We start from the raw sequence: 18,620 nt of genomic DNA on the forward strand, positions 1-18,620 counted from the left end.
TGCTGCCCAGGGCGCCCCCCCCCTGCGCCCTGCACCCATCAGTGCCTGCTAGTGTGTGTAGTGTGTGGGAGCAATGGCGCGCAGCGTTACCGCTGCACGCTTACCTCAGGGAAGATCTGAAGTCTTCTGCCGCCTTAGAAGTCTTCTGTTCTTCTCATACTCACCCGGCTTCTATCTTCCGTCTCTGTGAAGAGGACGGCGGTGCGGCTCTGGGACGAACGGCGGGGGGAGACCTGCGTTCCGACTCCCTCTGGAGCTAATGGTGTCCAGTAGCCTAAGAAGCAGGGACTATCACTTAAGTAGGGCTGCTTCTCTCTCCTCAGTCCCACGATGCAGGGAGCCTGTTGCCAGTAGTGCTCCCAGAAAATAAAATACCTAACAAAATTCTTTTTCAGAGAAACTCAGGAGAGCTCCCCTGTAATGCACCCAATCTCCTCTGGGCACAGGATCTAACTGAGGTCTTGAGGAGGGGCATAGAGGGAGGGGCCAGTGCACACCCATTCTAAAGTTCTTTATAGTGCCCATGTCTCCTGCGGAGCCCGTCTATACCCCATGGTCCTTACGGAGTCCCCAGCATCCTCTAGGACATAAGAGAAAGGAGTATTAGGGCTAGGGTCAGTGCAGGATGAATCAGTAACAGGAGTTCTTAGGGTTAGGGTCAGTGCAGAATGAGGCAGTAACAGGAGTATTAGGGCTAGGGTCAGTGCAGGATGAGGCAGTAACAGGAGTATTAGGGCTAGGGTCAGTGCAGGATGAGGCAGTAACAGGAGTATTAGGGCTAGGGTAAGTGCAGGATGAGGCAGTAACAGGAGTTATTAGGGCTAGGGTAAGTGCAGGATGAGGCAGTAACAGGAGTTATTAGGGCATGGGTCAGTGCAGGATGAGGCAGTAACAGGAGTATTAGGGCTAGGGTCAGTGCAGGATGAGGCAGTAACATGAGTTATTAGGGCTAGGGTCAGTGCAGGATGAGGCAGTAACATGAGTTATTAGGGCTAGGGTCAGTGCAGGATGAGGCAGTAAAAGGAGTATAAGGGCTAGGGTCAGTGCAGGATGAGGCAGTAACAGTAGTAATAGTACTATGGTCAGTGCAGGTTAAGGCAGTAACAGGAGTATTAGGGCTAGGGTCAGTGCAGGATGAGGCAGTAACAGTAGTAATAGTACTATGGTCAGTGCAGGTTAAGGCAGTAACAGGAGTATTAGGGCTAGAGTCAGTGCAGTAACAGGAGTATTGGGGCTAGGGTCAGTGCAGGATGAGGCAGTAAAAGGAGTATAAGGGCTAGGGTCAGTGCAGGATGAGGCAGTAACAGTAGTAATAGTACTATGGTCAGTGCAGGTTAAGGCAGTAACAGGAGTATTAGGGCTAGGGTCAGTGCAGGATGAGGCAGTAACAGGAGTATTAGGGCTAGGGTCAGTGCAGGATGAGGCAGTAACATGAGTTATTAGGGCTAGGGTCAGTGCAGGATGAGGCAGTAACAGGAGTATTAGGGCTAGGGTCAGTGCAGGATGAGGCAGTAAAAGGAGTATAAGGGCTAGGGTCAGTGCAGGATGAGGCAGTAACAGTAGTAATAGTACTATGGTCAGTGCAGGTTAAGGCAGTAACAGGAGTATTAGGGCTAGGGTCAGTGCAGGATGAGGCAGTAACAGTAGTAATAGTACTATGGTCAGTGCAGGTTAAGGCAGTAACAGGAGTATTAGGGCTAGAGTCAGTGCAGAATGAGGCAGTAACAGGAGTATTAGGGCTAGGGTCAGTGCAGGATGAGGCAGTAACAGGAGTTATTAGGGCTAGGGTCAGTGCAGGATGAGGCAGTAACAGTAGTAATAGTACTATGGTCAGTGCAGGTTAAGGCAGTAACAGGAGTATTAGGGCTAGAGTCAGTGCAGAATGAGGCAGTAACAGGAGTATTAGGGCTAGGGTCAGTGCAGGATGAGGCAGTAACAGGAGTATTAGGGCTAGGATCAGTGCAGGATGAGGCAGTAAAAGGAGTATAAGGACTAGGGTCAGTGCAGGATGAGGCAGTAACAGTAGTAATAGTACTATGGTCAGTGCAGGTTAAGGCAGTAACAGGAGTATTAGGGCTAGGGTCAGTGCAGGATGAGGCAGTAACAGGAGTATTAGGGCTAGGGTCAGTGCAGGATGAGGCAGTAACAGGAGTATTAGGGCTAGGGTCAGTGCAGGGTGAGGCAGTAACAGGAGTTATTAGGGCTAGGGTCAGTGCAGGATGAGGCAGTAACAGGAGTATTAGGGCTAGGATCAGTGCAGGATGAATCAGTAAAGGGAGTATTAGGGCTAGGGTCAGTGCAGGATGAGGCAGTAACATGAGTTATTAGGGCTAGGGTCAGTGCAGGTTGAGGCAGTAAGAGGAGTATTAGGGCTAGGGTCAGTGCAGGATGAGGCAGTAACAGGAGTATTAGGGCTAGGGTCAGTGCAGGATGAGGCAGTAACAGGAGTATTAGGGCTAGGGTAAGTGCAGGATGAGGCAGTAACAGGAGTTATTAAGGCATGGGTCAGTGCAGGATGAGGCAGTAACAGGAGTATTAGGGCTAGGGTCAGTGCAGGATGAGGCAGTAAAGGGAGTATTAGGGCTAGGGTCAGTGCAGGATGAGGCAGTAACAGGAGTTAATAACTCCTAGGGTCAGTGCAGGATGAGGCAGTAAAAGGAGTATAAGGGCTAGGGTCAGTGCAGGATGAGGCAGTAACAGTAGTAATAGTACTATGGTCAGTGCAGGTTAAGGCAGTAACAGGAGTAGAAGGGCTAGGATCAGTGCAGGATGAATCAGTAACAAGAGTTATTAGGGCTAGGGTCAGTGCAGGATGAGGCAGTACCAGGAGTATTAGGGCTAGGGTCAGTGCAGGATGAGGCAGTAACAGGAGTATTAGGGCTAGGGTCAGTGCAGGATGAGGCAGTAAAGGGAGTATTAGGGCTAGGGTCAGTGCAGGTTGAGGCAGTAAGAGGAGTATTAGGGCTAGGGTCAGTGCAGGATGAGGCAGTAACAGGAGTATTAGGGCTAGGGTCAGTGCAGGATGAGGCAGTAACAGTAGTAATAGTACTATGGTCAGTGCAGGATGAGGCAGTAAAGGGAGTATTAGGGCTAGGGTCAGTGCAGGTTGAGGCAGTAAGAGGAGTATTAGGGCTAGGGTCAGTGCAGGATGAGGCAGTAACAGGAGTATTAGGGCTAGGGTCAGTGCAGGATGAGGCAGTAACAGTAGTAATAGTACTATGGTCAGTGCAGGATGAGGCAGTAACAGTACTAATAGTACTATGGTCAGTGCAGGTTAAGGCAGTAACAGTAGTAATAGTACTAGGGTCAGTGCAGGATGAGGCAGTAACAGGAGTATTAGGGCTAGGGTCAGTGCAGAATGAGGCAGTAACAGGAGTATTAGTGATATGGTCAGTGCAGGTTAAGGCAGTAACAGTAGTAATAGTACTAGGGTCAGTGCAGGATGAGGCAGTAACAGGAGTATTAGGGCTAGGGTTAGTGCAGGATGAGGCAGTAACAGGAGTATTAGGGCTAGGGTCAGTGCAGGATGAGGCAGTAACAGGAGTATTAGGGCTAGGGTCAGTGCAGGATGAGGCAGTAACAGGAGTATTAGGGCTAGGGTCAGTGCAGGATGAGGCAGTAACAGTAGTAATAGTACTATGGTCAGTGCAGGATGAGGCAGTAACAGTAGTAATAGTACTATGGTCAGTGCAGGTTAAGGCAGTAACAGTAGTAATAGTACTAGGGTCAGTGCAGGATGAGGCAGTAACAGGAGTATTAGGGCTAGGGTCAGTGCAGAATGAGGCAGTAACAGGAGTATTAGGGCTAGTGTCAGTGCAGAATGAGGCAGTAACAGGAGTATTAGGGCTAGGGTCAGTGCAGGATGAGGCAGTAACAGGAGTATTAGGGCTAGGGTCAGTGCAGAATGAGGCAGTAACAGGAGTATTAGGGCTAGGGTCAGTGCAGAATAAGGCAGTAACAGGAGTATTAGGGCTAGGGTCAGTGCAGAATGAGGCAGTAACAGGAGTATTAGGGCTAGGGTCAGTGCAGGATGAGGCAGTAACAGGAGTATTAGGGCTAGAGTCAGTGCAGGATGAGGCAGTAACAGGAGTATTAGGGCTAGGGTCAGTGCAGGATGAGGCAGTAACAGGAGTATTAGGGCTAGGGTCAGTGCAGGATGAGGCAGTAACAGGAGTATTAGGGCTAGGGTCAGTACAGGATGAGGCAGTAGTATTAGAGGTAATAATTCCCGGATAGGATGACAGGGTTATCGCCATCTCTCACCTCTCCATCCTGGCTCTGGGCCCCTCTCTTGTGGCCCCTGCTCTCGGTGTGGCGGCTCATCCTGCTCCTGGGACTGCCACCGGAAACGCGCAATGCATGTCGGGACAGTAAGTTCTAGAGCTGCGCTAATACTATCACGTGTTTCCTGTCTGTAACTACATCTCCCGGCATCCTTCACAGCGCATCTCCGCGCATGCGCGTTCTCCTCAGTCAGCTTCAGCTTAGCAACAGGTGTGAGTGTGTGCTCTGTGTGCAGTTCTGGTGTCTGCTACAGTGGCAGAGGTGTGTACTGCCTGTATATCCCTGTACAGTCCTAGAGGTGTGTACTGCCCTGTATATCCCTGTACAGTCCTAGAGGTGTGTACTGTCCTGTATATCCCTGTACAGTCCTAGAGGTGTGTACTGCCTGTATATCCCTGTACAGTCCTAGAGATGTGTACTGCCTGTATATGCCTGTACAGTCCTAGAGGTGTGTACTGCCTGTATATCCCTGTATAGTCCTAGAGGTGTGTACTGCCTGTATATCCCTGTACAGTCCTAGAGGTGTGTACTGCCTGTATATCCCTGTACAGTCCTATAGATGTGTACTGCCTGTATGTGCCTGTACAGTCCTAGAGGTGTGTACTGCTTGTATATCCCTGTACAGTCCTAGAGGTGTGTACTGCCCTGTATATCCCTGTACAGTCCTAGAGGTGTGTACTGCCCTGTATATCCCTGTACAGTCCTAAAGGTGTGTACTGCCTGTATATCCCTGTACAGTCCTAGAGGTGTGTACTGCCCTGTATATCCCTGTACAGTCCTAGAGGTGTGTACTGCCCTGTATATCCCTGTACAGTCCTAGAGATGTGTACTGCCTGTATATCCCTGTACAGTCCTAGAGGTGTGTACTGCCCTGTATATCCCTGTACAGTCCTAGAGGTGTGTACTGCCTGTATATCCCTGTACAGTCCTAGAGGTGTGTACTGCCCTGTATATCCCTGTACAGTCCTAGAGGGGTGTACTGCCTGTATACCCCTGTACAGTCCTAGAGGTGTGTACTGCCCTGTATATCCCTGTACAGTCCTAGAGGTGTGTACTGCCTGTATATCCCTGTACAGTCCTAGAGGTGTGTACTGCCTGTATATCCCTGTACAGTCCTAGAGGTGTGTACTGCCTGTATATCCCTGTACAGTCCTAGAGGTGTGTACTGCCTGTATATCCCTGTACAGTCCTAGAGGTGTGTACTGCCTGTATATCCCTGTACAGTCCTAGAGGTGTGTACTGCCTGTATATCCCTGTACAGTCCTAGAGGTGTGTACTGCCTGTATATCCCTGTACAGTCCTAGAGGTGTGTACTGCCTGTATATCCCTGTACAGTCCTAGAGGTGTGTACTGCCTGTATATCCCTGTACAGTCCTAGAGGTGTGTACTGCCTGTATATCCCTGTACAGTCCTAGAGGTGTGTACTGCCTGTATATCCCTGTACAGTCCTAGAGGTGTGTACTGCCTGTATATCCCTGTACAGTCCTAGAGGTGTGTACTGCCTGTATATCCCTGTACAGTCCTAGAGGTGTGTACTGCCTGTATATCCCTGTACAGTCCTAGAGATGTGTACTGCCTGTATATCCCTGTACAGTCCTAGAGGTGTGTACTGCCAGTATATCCCTGTACAGTCCTAGAGGTGTGTATTGCCAGTATATCCCTGTACAGTCCTAGAGGTGTATGTCCCCTGTATACATATACTGTCCTATAGGTGTGTACTCCTTTTATTCTTGTATAGTCCGAGGTGTCTGTTCCTTACATCCAGGTGTAGTCCTAGGGGTGTGACTGTGTGCTATCTATATTCTGATACAGTATGTCACCTAGTTTCCAGGTAATACTGTAGGTTAACAGTCAATTGGTCGATACCATATTGTTGACGTGGTCAAAAGGTTGACAGGCTCTAATGGTCAGCACAATTTTTCTTTTCTTTTCTTTTTTTAATTTTTTCAACTTTTTCATCCTTTACCATCCACGTGGCTTACGATTGGGAAAGGTAACCTGCCCGAATCATGGCGAGCAAAGCGTTACACTAATTGGATTTTTATGTGCTGAAACCTACAATTTGACACCCCCAAACATTTTTCTCTGACGTCCTAAGTGGATGCTGGGACTCCGTAAGGACCATGGGGAATAGCGGCTCCGCAGGAGACAGGGCACAAAAGTAAAAGCTTTAGGACTAGCTGGTGTGCACTGGCTCCTCCCCCTATGACCCTCCTCCAAGCCTCAGTTAGATTTTTGTGCCCGGCCGAGAAGGGTGCAGGCTAGGTGGCTCTCCTGAGCTGCTTAGTGTAAAAGTTTAATCTTAGGTTTTTTTATTTTCAGTGAGTCCTGCTGGCAACAGGCTCACTGCAGCGTGGGACTAAGGGGAGAAGAAGCGAACTCACCTGCGTGCAGAGTGGATTGGGCTTCTTGGCTACTGGACATTAGCTCCAGAGGGACAATCACAGGCCCAGCCATGGATGGATCCCGGAGCCGCGCCGCCGGCCCCCTTACAGAGCCAGAAGAGTGAAGAGGTCCAGAAATCGGCGGTAGAAGACGTCCTGTCTTCAAGAAAGGTAGCGCACAGCACTGCAGCTGTGCGCCATTGCTCTCAGCACACTTCACTTTACACTGCGGTCACTGAGGGTGCAGGGCGCTGGGGGGGGCGCCCTGAGACGCAATGATAACACTATATTTGGCTAAAAATACATCACATATAGCTCCTGGGCTATATGGATGTATTTAACCCCTGCCAGTTTTCCTCATAAAAAGCGGGAGAAAGGCCGCCGTGAAGGGGGCGGAGCCTATCTCCTCAGCACACAAGCGCCATTTTCCCTCACAGCTCCGCTGGAAGGACGTCTCCCTGACTCTCCCCTGCAGTCCTGCACTACAGAAACAGGGTAAAAAAGAGAGGGGGGGCACTAATTTGGCTAAAATAAACTACAATAGCAGCTATAAGGGATAAACACTTATTATAAGGTTGTCCCTATACATATTATAGCGCTTTGGTGTGTGCTGGCAAACTCTCCCTCTGTCTCCCCAAAGGGCTAGTGGGGTCCTGTCCTCTATCAGAGCATTCCCTGTGTGTGTGCTGTGTGTCGGTACGTGTGTGTCGACATGTATGAGGAGGAAAATGGTGTGGAGGCGGAGCAATTGCCTGTATTAGTGATGTCACCCCCTAGGGAGTCGACACCTGACTGGATGGTCTTATTTAAGGAATTACGTGATAGTGTCAGCACTTTACAAAAAACTGTTGACGACATGAGACAGCCGGCAAATCAATTAGTGCCTGTCCAGGCGTCTCAAACACCGTCAGGGGCTCTAAAGCGCCCATTACCTCAGTCGGTCGACACAGACATGGACACTGCCTCCAGTGTCGACGGTGAAGAAGCAAACGTATTTTCCAGTAGGGCCACACGTTACATGATCACGGCAATGAAGGAGGCTTTGCATATTTCTGATACTACAAGTACCACAAAAAAGGGTATTATGTGGGGTGTGAAAAAACTACCAGTAGTTTTTCCTGAATCAGATGAACTAAATGAAGATGATGTGTGTGATGATGCGTGGGTTTCTCCCGATAAAAAATTGCTAATATCTAAGAAATTATTGGCATTATACCCTTTCCCGCCAGAAGTTAGGGCGCGTTGGGAAACACCCCCTAGGGTGGATAAGGCGCTCACACGCTTATCAAAACAAGTGGCGTTACCGTCTCCGGATACGGCCGCCCTCAAGGAACCAGCTGATAGGAAGCTGGAAAATATCCTAAAAAGTATATACACACATACTGGTGTTATACTGCGACCAGCAATCGCCTCAGCCTGGATGTGCAGCGCTGGGGTGGCTTGGTCGGAATCCCTGACTGAAAATATTGATACCCTTGACAGGGACAGTATATTATTGACTATAGAGCATTTAAAGGATGCATTTCTATATATGCGTGATGCACAGAGGGATATTTGCACCCTGGCATCAAGAGTAAGTGCGATGTCCATTTCTGCCAGAAGATGTTTATGGACACGACAGTGGTCAGGTGATGCGGATTCCAAACGGCACATGGAAGTATTGCCGTATAAAGGGGAGGAGTTATTTGGGGTCGGTCTATCGGACCTGGTGGCCACGGCAACAGCTGGAAAATCCACCTTTTTACCCCAAGTCCCCTCTCAGCAGAAAAAGACACCGTCTTTTCAGCCTCAGTCCTTTCGTCCCCATAAGGGCAAGCGGGCAAAAGGCCAGTCATATCTGCCCCGGGGTAGAGGAAAGGGAAAAAGACTGCAGCAGGCAGCCCCTTCCCAGGAACAGAAGCCCTCCACCGCTTCTGCCAAGTCCTCAGCATGACGCTGGGGCCTTACAAGCGGACTCAGGTACGGTGGGGGGTCGTCTCAAGTGTTTCAGCGCGCAGTGGGCTCACTCGCAAGTGGACCCCTGGATCCTACAGGTAGTATCCCAGGGGTACAGATTGGAATTCGAGACGTCTCCCCCTCGCAGGTTCCTGAAGTCTGCTTTACCAATGTCTCCCTCCGACAGGGAGGCGGTATTGGAAGCCATTCACAAGCTGTATTCCCAGCAGGTGATAATCAAAGTACCCCTCCTACAACAGGGGAAGGGGTATTATTCCACATTATTTGTGGTACCGAAGCCGGACGGCTCGGTGAGACCTATTCTAAATCTGAAGTCCTTGAACACTTACATACTAAGGTTCAAATTCAAGATGGAGTCACTCAGAACAGTGATAGCGAACCTGGAAGAGGGGGACTATATGGTGTCCCTGGACATCAAGGATGCTTACCTCCATGTCCCAATTTGCCCTTCTCATCAAGGGTACCTCAGGTTCGTGGTACAGAACTGTCACTATCAGTTTCAGACGCTGCCGTTTGGATTGTCCACGGCACCCCGGGTCTTTACCAAGGTAATGGCCGAAATGATGATTCTTCTTCGAAGAAAAGGCGTCTTAATTATCCCTTACTTGGACGATCTCCTGATAAGGGCAAAGTCCAGGGAACAGTTGGAGGTCGGAGTAGCACTATCTCAGATAGTGCTACAACAGCACGGATGGATTCTAAATATTCCAAAATCGCAGCTGATCCCGGCGACACGTCTGCTGTTCCTAGGGATGATTCTGGACACAGTCCAGAAAAAGGTGTTTCTCCCGGAGGAGAAAGCCAGGGAGTTATCCGAGCTAGTCAGGAACCTCCTAAAACCAGGAAAAGTGTCAGTGCATCATTGCACAAAGGTCCTGGGAAAAATGGTGGCTTCTTACGAAGCGAATCCATTCGGCAGATTTCACGCAAGAACTTTTCAGTGGGATCTGCTGGACAAATGGTCCGGATCGCATCTTCAGATGCATCAACGGATAACCCTGTCTCCAAGGACAAGGGTGTCTCTTCTGTGGTGGCTGCAGAGTGCTCATCTACTAGAGGGCCGCAGATTCGGCATTCAGGACTGGGTCCTGGTGACCACGGATGCCAGCCTGAGAGGCTGGGGAGCAGTCACACAGGGAAGAAATTTCCAGGGCGTGTGGTCAAGCCTGGAGACTTCACTTCACATAAATATACTGGAGCTAAGGGCAATTTACAATGCTCTAAGCCTAGCAAGACTTCTGCTTCAAGGTCAACCGGTGCTGATCCAGTCGGACAACATCACGGCAGTCGCCCACGTAAACAGACAGGGCGGCACAAGAAGCAGGAGGGCAATGGCAGAAGCTGCAAGGATTCTTCGCTGGGCGGAAAATCATGTGATAGCACTGTCAGCAGTGTTCATTCCGGGGGTGGACAACTGGGAAGCAGATTTCCTCAGCAGGCACGACCTCCACCCGGGAGAGTGGGGACTTCATCCGGAAGTCTTCCACATGATTGTGAACCGTTGGGAAAAACCAAAGGTGGACATGATGGCGTCCCGCCTCAACAAAAAACTAGACAGGTATTGCGCCAGGTCAAGGGACCCTCAAGCAATAGCTGTGGACGCTCTGGTAACACCGTGGGTGTACCAGTCAGTGTATGTGTTCCCTCCTCTGCCTCTCATACCCAAGGTACTGAGAATTATAAGACGGGGAGGAGTAAGAACTATACTCCTGGCTCCGGATTGGCCAAGAAGGACTTGGTACCCGGAACTTCAAGAGATGCTCACAGAGGACCCGTGGCCTCTGCCGCTAAGAAGGGGCCTGCTTCAGCAGGGACCCTGTCTGTTCCAAGACTTACCGCGGCTGCGTTTGACGGCATGGCGGTTGAACGCCGGATCCTGAAGGAAAAAGGCATTCCGGAGGAAGTCATCCCTACCCTGATCAAAGCCAGGAAGGAGGTGACCGCACAACATTATCACCGCATTTGGCGAAAATATGTTGTGTGGTGTGAGGCCAGAATGGCCCCGACGGAGGAATTTCAACTGGGTCGATTCCTGCAAACAGGAGTGTCTATGGGCCTCAAATTGGGGTCCATTAAGGTTCAAATTTCGGCCCTGTCGATTTTCTTCCAGAAAGAATTGGCTTCAGTTCCTGAAGTCCAGACGTTTGTCAAGGGAGTACTGCATATACAGCCCCCTTTTGTGCCTCCAGTGGCACCGTGGGATCTCAATGTAGTTCTGGGATTCCTCAAATCACATTGGTTTGAACCGCTCAAATCTGTGGATTTAAAATATCTCACATGGAAAGTGACCATGCTGCTGGCCCTGGCCTCGGCCAGGCGAGTGTCAGAATTGGCGGCTTTATCTTACAAAAGCCCATATCTAATTTTCCATTCGGACAGGGCAGAACTGCGGACTCGTCCCCAGTTTCTCCCTAAGGTGGTGTCAGCGTTTCACCTGAACCAAACTATTGTGGTGCCTGCGGCTACTAGGGACTTGGAGGACTCCAAGTTGCTAGACGTAGTCAGGGCCCTGAAAATATATGTTTCCAGGACGGCTGGAGTCAGAAAGTCTGATTCGCTGTTTATACTGTATGCACCCAACAAGCTGGGTACTCCTGCTTCTAAGCAGACTATTGCTCGTTGGATCTGTAGTACAATTCAGCTTGCAGATTCTGTGGCAGGCCTGCCACAGCCAAAATCTGTAAATGCCCACTCCACAAGGAAGGTGGGCTCATCTTGGGCAGCTGCCCGAGGGGTCTTGGCTTTACAACTTTGCCGAGCAGCTACTTGGTCAGGGGAAAACACGTTTGCAAAATTCTACAAATTTGATACCCTGGCTGAGGAGGACCTGGAGTTCTCTCATTCGGTGCTGCAGAGTCATCCGCATTCTCCCGCCCGTTTGGGAGCTTTGGTATAATCCCCATGGTCCTTACGGAGTCCCCAGCATCCACTTAGGACGTCAGAGAAAATAAGAATTTACTTACCGATAATTCTATTTCTCGTAGTCCGTAGTGGATGCTGGGCGCCCGTCCCAAGTGCGGATTGTCTGCATTACTTGTACATAGTTATTGTTACCAAAATCGGGTTATTGTTGTAGTGAGCCATCTATTCAGAGGCTCTTCTGTTATCATGCTGTTAACTGGGTTCAGATCACAAGTTGTACAGTGTGATTGGTGTGGCTGGTATGAATCTTACCCGGGATTCAAAATCCTTCCTTATTGTGTACGCTCGTCCGGGCACAGTATCCTAACTGAGGCTTGGAGGAGGGTCATAGGGGGAGGAGCCAGTGCACACCAGGTAGTACTAAAGCTTTTACTTTGTGCCCAGTCTCCTGCGGAGCCGCTATTCCCCATGGTCCTTACGGAGTCCCAGCATCCACTACGGACTAGGAGAAATAGAATTATCGGTAAGTAAATTCTTATTTTAATTAATGTCGACCATTTCTGTGTCCACCTTTTAATTGTGTTGACCTTGTCTATGTCGACCATTTGGGATCGACCTATACACTGTCGACCTTTGAATCACACCCGTGTCACCTATATACATCAGGGATGTGCGGTGAGGTAAATGGCTCAGAAGGTATTATTCACAGGTGCAGCAGTATATACATCTGGGTATTATTCACAGGTGCAGCAGTATACACATCTGGGTATTATTCACAGGTGCAGCAGTATATACATTTGGGTATTATTCACAGGTGCAGCGGTATATACATGAGGTGCAGCAGTATATACATCTGGGTATTATTCACAGGTGCAGCAGTATACACATGTGGGCATTATACACAGGTGCAGCAGTATATACATCTGGGCATTATAAACAAGTACTACAGTATAAACTCCTGGAAATTTGGTGAGTTGTGATCAGGGATGTGTGGAAAAGATAGGCAGTGCCTCACCTGCCATAGACTTTTTACTCCAGAGTTATGGCTATAAAAATGATTAGAATAATACAAAGAAGATATATCACACACATTCTTTGCATTTTTCATATACTTTATACCAGGGGTGGCCAGACTTTTGGAGTCGGCGATCTACTTTAAAAGCTAAAAAGGTTTTGTGATCTACCTAGGAGAAATAATAGCATGCGCTGCTGGCGCGCGCACAAAGAAGGGGCGTGGTATAACGAAAAAAGGGACGTAGCCTTGCTGCACAGAGTGTAATGACTGTCTCGCACAAAATAACATTGGCCCCCACAGGTAAAAACCTCAAACACATATGCCCCCACAGTGCCAGATACACATATGCCCCCACAGTGCCATGTGCCCACAGTGCCAGATATGCCCCCACAGTGCCAGATACAGATATGCCCCCACAGTGCTAGATATGCCCCAACAGTGCCAGATTACAGATATGCCCCCACAGTGCCATGTGCCAACAGTGCCAGATATGCCCCCACAGTGCCAGATACAGATATGCCCCCACAGTGCCAGATACACATATGCCCCCACAGTGCCATGTGCCCACAGTGCCAGATATGCCCCCACAGTGCCAGATACAGATATGCCCCCACAGTGCTAGATATGCCCCAACAGTGCCAGATTACAGATATGCCCCCACAGTGCCATGTGCCAACAGTGCCAGATATGCCCCCACAGTGCCAGATACAGATATGCCCCCACAGTGCCATGTGCCCACAGTGCTAGATATGCCCCCACAGTGCCAGATGACAGATATGTCCCCACAGTGCCATGTCCCCACAGTGCCATGTGCCCACAGTGCTAGATTTGCCCCCACAGTGCCAGATATGCCCCCACAGTGCCAGATACAGATATGTCCCCACAGTGCCATGTGCCCACAGTGTCAGATATGTCCCCACAGTGCCAGATACAGATATGCCCCCACAGTACCATATGCCCACAGTGCTAGATATGCCCCCACAGTGCCAGATTACAGATATGCCTCACCAGTGCCATGTGCCCACAGTGCCAGATATGCCCCCACAGTGCCAGATATGCCCCCACAGTGCCATGTGCCCACAGTGCTAGATATGCCCCCACAGTGCCATGTGCCCACAGTGCCAGATATGCCCCCACAGTGCCAGATTACAGATATGCCCCCACAGTGCCATGTGCCCACAGTGCCAGATATGCCCCCACAGTGCCAGATACAGATATGCCCCCACAGTGCCATGTGCCCACAGTGCTAGATATGCCCCCACAGTGCCAGATGACAGATATGTCCCCACAGTGCCATGTCCCCACAGTGCCATGTGCCCACAGTGCTAGATTTGCCCCCACAGTGCTAGATTTGCCCCCACAGTGCCAGATATGCCCCCACAGTGCCAGATACAGATATGTCCCCACAGTGCCATGTGCCCACAGTGTCGGATATGTCCCCACAGTGCCAGATACAGATATTCCCCCACAGTACCATATGCCCATAGTGCTAGATATGCCCCCACAGTGCCAGATTACAGATATGCCCCACCAGTGCCATGTGCCCACAGTGCCAGATATGCCCCCACAGTGCCAGATATGCCCCCACAGTGCCATGTGCCCACAGTGCTAGATATGCCCCCACAGTGCCATGTGCCCACAGTGCCAGATATGCCCCCACAGTGCCAGATTACAGATATGCCCCCACAGGGCCAGATATGCCCCCACTGTGCCAGATTACAGATATGCCCCCACAGCTCCAGATATGCCCCCACAGTGCCAGATACAGATATGCCCCCACAGTGCCAGATATGCCCCCACAGTGCCATGTGCCCGCAGTGCCAGATATGCCCCCACAGTGCCATGTGCCCGCAGTGCCAGATATGCCCCCACAGTGCCATGTGCCCGCAGTGCCAGATATGCCCCCACAGTGCCACATATGACCCCACAGTGCCAGATATGCCCCCACTGTGCCATGTGCCCACAGTGCCAGATATGCCCCCATAGTAGTGCTCACCCTGCTGTGTGGAGAGCGCAGCGCGCACTTCTCCTGCCTACCACCCTGCCCCTCAGTCTGGTCTCCAGCGGTGACGGCAGAGTGTATATCTCAAATCAGGCGCCGGTCCGCGAGCTCTGATTGGCTAACGAACCGGCGCCTGATTTGAGCTATACACTCCGCCATCACTGCCGGAGACCAGACTGAGGGGCAGGGCGGCAGGCAGGAGAGGCGCGGCTTCGGGTGGATGGGTGGCGGATCGCGATCGACTGGTCGCATGTCTGCGATCGACCAGTCGATCGCGATCGACTGTTTGGCCACCCCTGCTTTATACAGTCAAAACTCTGGCACAAACGTTAATATGACAGGAAAGGCTCTGCCTCATCCCACCGCACATCACTGAATACATGTACCATATTAGGGTTGTGTACCTCCTATATTTTGTTTAGTCCAAGAGGTGTGTCCAATACTGTAAAACCATGTAGTCTTAGAGGCGTGTGCTCTCTACAGCCATGCACTGTCCTAGAGGAGTGTGCTCCCTACAGCCATGCTCTCAGTCCTACAGGAGTGTGCTCCCTACAGCCGTGCTCTCAGTCCTAGAGGAGTATGCTCCCTATAGCCATGCTCTCAGTCCTACAGGAGTGTGCTCCCTACAGCCGTGCTCTCAGTCCTAGAGAAGTGTGCTCCCTACAGCCATGCACTCAGTCCTAGAGGAGTGTGCTCCCTACAGCCATGCACTCAGTCCTAGAGGAGTGTGCTCCCTACAGCCGTGCTCTCAGTCCTAGAGGAGTGTGCTCCCTACAGCTGTGCTCTCAGTCCTAGAGGAGTGTGCTCCCTACAGCCGTGCACTCAGTCCTAGAGGAGTGTGCTCCCTACAGCCGTGCTCTCAGTCCTAGAGAAGTGTGCTCCCTACAGCTGTGCTCTCAGTCCTAGAGGAGTGTGCTCCCTACAGCTGTGCTCTCAGTCCTAGAGGAGTGTGCTCCCTACAGCCGTGCAGTCAGTCCTAGAGGAGTGTGCTCCCTACAGCCATGCTCTCAGTCCTAGAGGAGTGTGCTCCCTACAGCCGTGCTCTCAGTCCTAGAGGAGTGTGCTCCCTACAGCCGTGCAGTCAGTCCTAGAGGAGTGTGCTCCCTACAGCCTTGCTCTCAGTCCTAGAGGAGTGTGCTCCCTACAGCCTTGCTCTCTGTCCTAGAGGAGTGTGCTCCCTACAGCTATGCTCTCAGTCCTAGAGGAGTGTGCTCCCTACAGCCATGCACTCAGTCCTAGAGGAGTGTGCTCCCTACAGCCATGCACTCAGTCCTAGAGGAGTGTGCTCCCTACAGCCATGCACTCAGTCCTAGAGGAGTGTGCTCCCTACAGCCGTGCACTCAGTTCTAGAGGAGTGTGCTCCCTACAGCGTGCACTCAGTCCTAGAGGAGTGTGCTCCCTACATCCGTGCACTCAGTCCTAGAGGAGTGTGCTCCCTACAGCCGTGCACTCAGTCCTAGAGGAGTATGCTCCCTACAGCCGTGCTCTCAGTCCTAGAGGAGTGTGCTACCTACAGCCGTGCTCTCAGTCCTAGAGGAGTGTGCTCCCTACAGCCGTGCTCTCAGTCCTAGAGGAGTGTGCTCCCTACAGCCATGCACTCAGTCCTAGAGGAGTGTGCTCCTTACATCCGTGCACTCAGTCCTAGAGGAGTGTGCTCCTTACATCCGTGCACTCAGTCCTAGAGGAGTGTGCTCCCTACAGCCGCGCACTCAGTCCTAGAGGAGTGTGCTCCCTACAGCCGCGCACTTAGTCCTAGAGGAGTGTGCTCCCTACAGCCATGCACTCAGTCCTAGAGGAGTGTGCTCCTTACATCCGTGCACTCAGTCCTAGAGGAGTGTGCTCCTTACATCCGTGCACTCAGTCCTAGAGGAGTGTGCTCCCTACAGCCGTGCAGTCAGTCCTAGAGGAGTGTGCTCCCTACAGCCATGCTCTCAGTCCTAGAGGAGTGTGCTCCCTACAGCCGTGCTCTCAGTCCTAGAGGAGTGTGCTCCCTACAGCCGTGCAGTCAGTCCTAGAGGAGTGTGCTCCCTACAGCCTTGCTCTCAGTCCTAGAGGAGTGTGCTCCCTACAGCCTTGCTCTCTATCCTAGAGGAGTGTGCTCCCTACAGCTATGCTCTCAGTCCTAGAGGAGTGTGCTCCCTACAGCCATGCACTCAGTCCTAGAGGAGTGTGCTCCCTACAGCCATGCACTCAGTCCTAGAGGAGTGTGCTCCCTACAGCCATACTCTCAGTCCTAGTGGAGTGTGCTCCCTACAGCCATGCACTCAGTCCTAGAGGAGTGTGCTCCCTACAGCCGTGCACTCAGTCCTAGAGGAGTGTGCTCCCTACAGCGTGCACTCAGTCCTAGAGGAGTGTGCTCCCTACATCCGTGCACTCAGTCCTAGAGGAGTGTGCTCCCTACAGCCGTGCACTCAGTCCTAGAGGAGTGTGCTCCCTACAGCCGTGCACTCAGTCCTAGAGGAGTGTGCTCCCTACAGCCGTGCTCTCAGTCCTAGAGGAGTGTGCTACCTACAGCCGTGCTCTCAGTCCTAGAGGAGTGTGCTCCCTACAGCCGTGCTCTCAGTCCTAGAGGAGTGTGCTCCCTACAGCCATGCTCTCAGTCCTAGAAGAGTGTGCTCCTTACAGCCATGCTCTCAGTCCTAGAGGAGTGTGCTCCCTACAGCCGTGCACTCAGTCTTAGAGGAGTATGCTCCCTACAGCCGCGCACTCAGTCCTAGAGGAGTGTGCTCCTTACAGCCATGCTCTCAGTCCTAGAGGAGTGTGCTCCCTACAGCCGTGCACTCAGTCTTAGAGGAGTATGCTCCCTACAGCCGTGCACTCAGTCCTAGAGGAGTATGCTCCCTACAGCCGTGCTCTCAGTCCTAGAGGAGTGTGCTCCCTACAGCCGTGCACTCAGTCCTAGAGGAGTATGCTCCCTACAGCCGTGCTCTCAGTCCTAGAGGAGTGTGCTCCTTACATCCGTGCACTCAGTCCTAGAGGAGTGTGCTCTTTACATCCGTGCACTCAGTCCTAGAGGAGTGTGCTCCTTACATCCGTGCACTCAGTCCTAGAGGAGTATGCTCCCTACAGCCGTGCACTCAGTCCTAGAGGAGTGTGCTCCTTACATCCGTGCACTCAGTCCTAGAGGAGTGTGCTCCTTACATCCGTGCACTCAGTCCTAGAGGAGTGTGCTCCTTACATCCGTGCACTCAGTCCTAGAGGAGTGTGCTCCCTACATCCGTGCACTCAGTCCTAGAGGAGTGTGCTCCTTACATCCGTGCACTCAGTCCTAGAGGAGTGTGCTCCCTACATCCGTGCACTCAGTCCTAGAGGAGTGTGCTCCTTACATCCGTGCACTCAGTCCTAGAGGAGTGTGCTCCCTACAGCCGTGCACTCAGTCCTAGAGGAGTATGCTCCCTACAGCCGTGCTCTCAATCCTAGAGGAGTGTGCTCCCTACAGCCGTGCTCTCAGTCCTAGAGGAGTGTGCTCCTTACATCCGTGCACTCAGTCCTAGAGGAGTGTGCTCCTTACATCCGTGCACTCAGTCCTAGAGGAGTGTGCTCCCTACATCCGTGCACTCAGTCCTAGAGGAGTGTGCTCCTTACATCCGTGCACTCAGTCCTAGAGGAGTGTGCTCCTTACATCCGTGCACTAAGTCCTAGAGGAGTGTGCTCCCTACATCCGTGCACTCAGTCCTAGAGGAGTGTGCTCCCTACAGCCGTGCACTCAGTCCTAGAGGAGTATGCTCCCTACAGCCGTGCTCTCAGTCCTAGAGGAGTGTGCTCCCTACAGCCGTGCACTAAGTCCTAGAGGAGTGTGCTCCCTACATCCGTGCACTCAGTCCTAGAGGAGTATGCTCCCTACAGCCGTGCACTCAGTCCTAGAGGAGTATGCTCCCTACAGCCGTGCTCTCAGTCCTAGAGGAGTGTGCTCCCTACAGCCGTGCACTCAGTCCTAGAGGAGTATGCTCCCTACAGCCGTGCTCTCAGTCCTAGAGGAGTGTGCTCCTTACAGCCGTGCACTCAGTCCTAGAGGAGTGTGCTCCTTACATCCGTGCACTCAGTCCTAGAGGAGTATGCTCCCTACAGCCGTGCACTCAGTCCTAGAGGAGTGTGCTCCTTACATCCGTGCACTCAG

The 18,620-nt window shown here is 51.6% G+C and overlaps 1 protein-coding gene across 1 annotated transcript in view; it reads right to left on the bottom strand.

Moving 5' to 3' along the window:
• Positions 1 to 4,375, bottom strand: part of C11H11orf58 (chromosome 11 C11orf58 homolog) — a 46,315-nt gene extending 41,940 nt beyond the window's left edge. The window contains exon 1 of the mRNA XM_063946460.1: positions 4,264 to 4,375. Coding sequence (XP_063802530.1) covers positions 4,264 to 4,323 — 60 coding nt within the window. The 5' untranslated portion in view covers positions 4,324 to 4,375. The remainder of the gene's footprint in view (positions 1 to 4,263) is intronic.
• Between the last annotated feature and the right edge of the window lie 14,245 nt (positions 4,376 to 18,620).

The sequence above is a fragment of the Pseudophryne corroboree genome, chromosome 11 (assembly GCF_028390025.1).
Source record: "Pseudophryne corroboree isolate aPseCor3 chromosome 11, aPseCor3.hap2, whole genome shotgun sequence".
NCBI lineage: Eukaryota > Metazoa > Chordata > Amphibia > Anura > Myobatrachidae > Pseudophryne > Pseudophryne corroboree.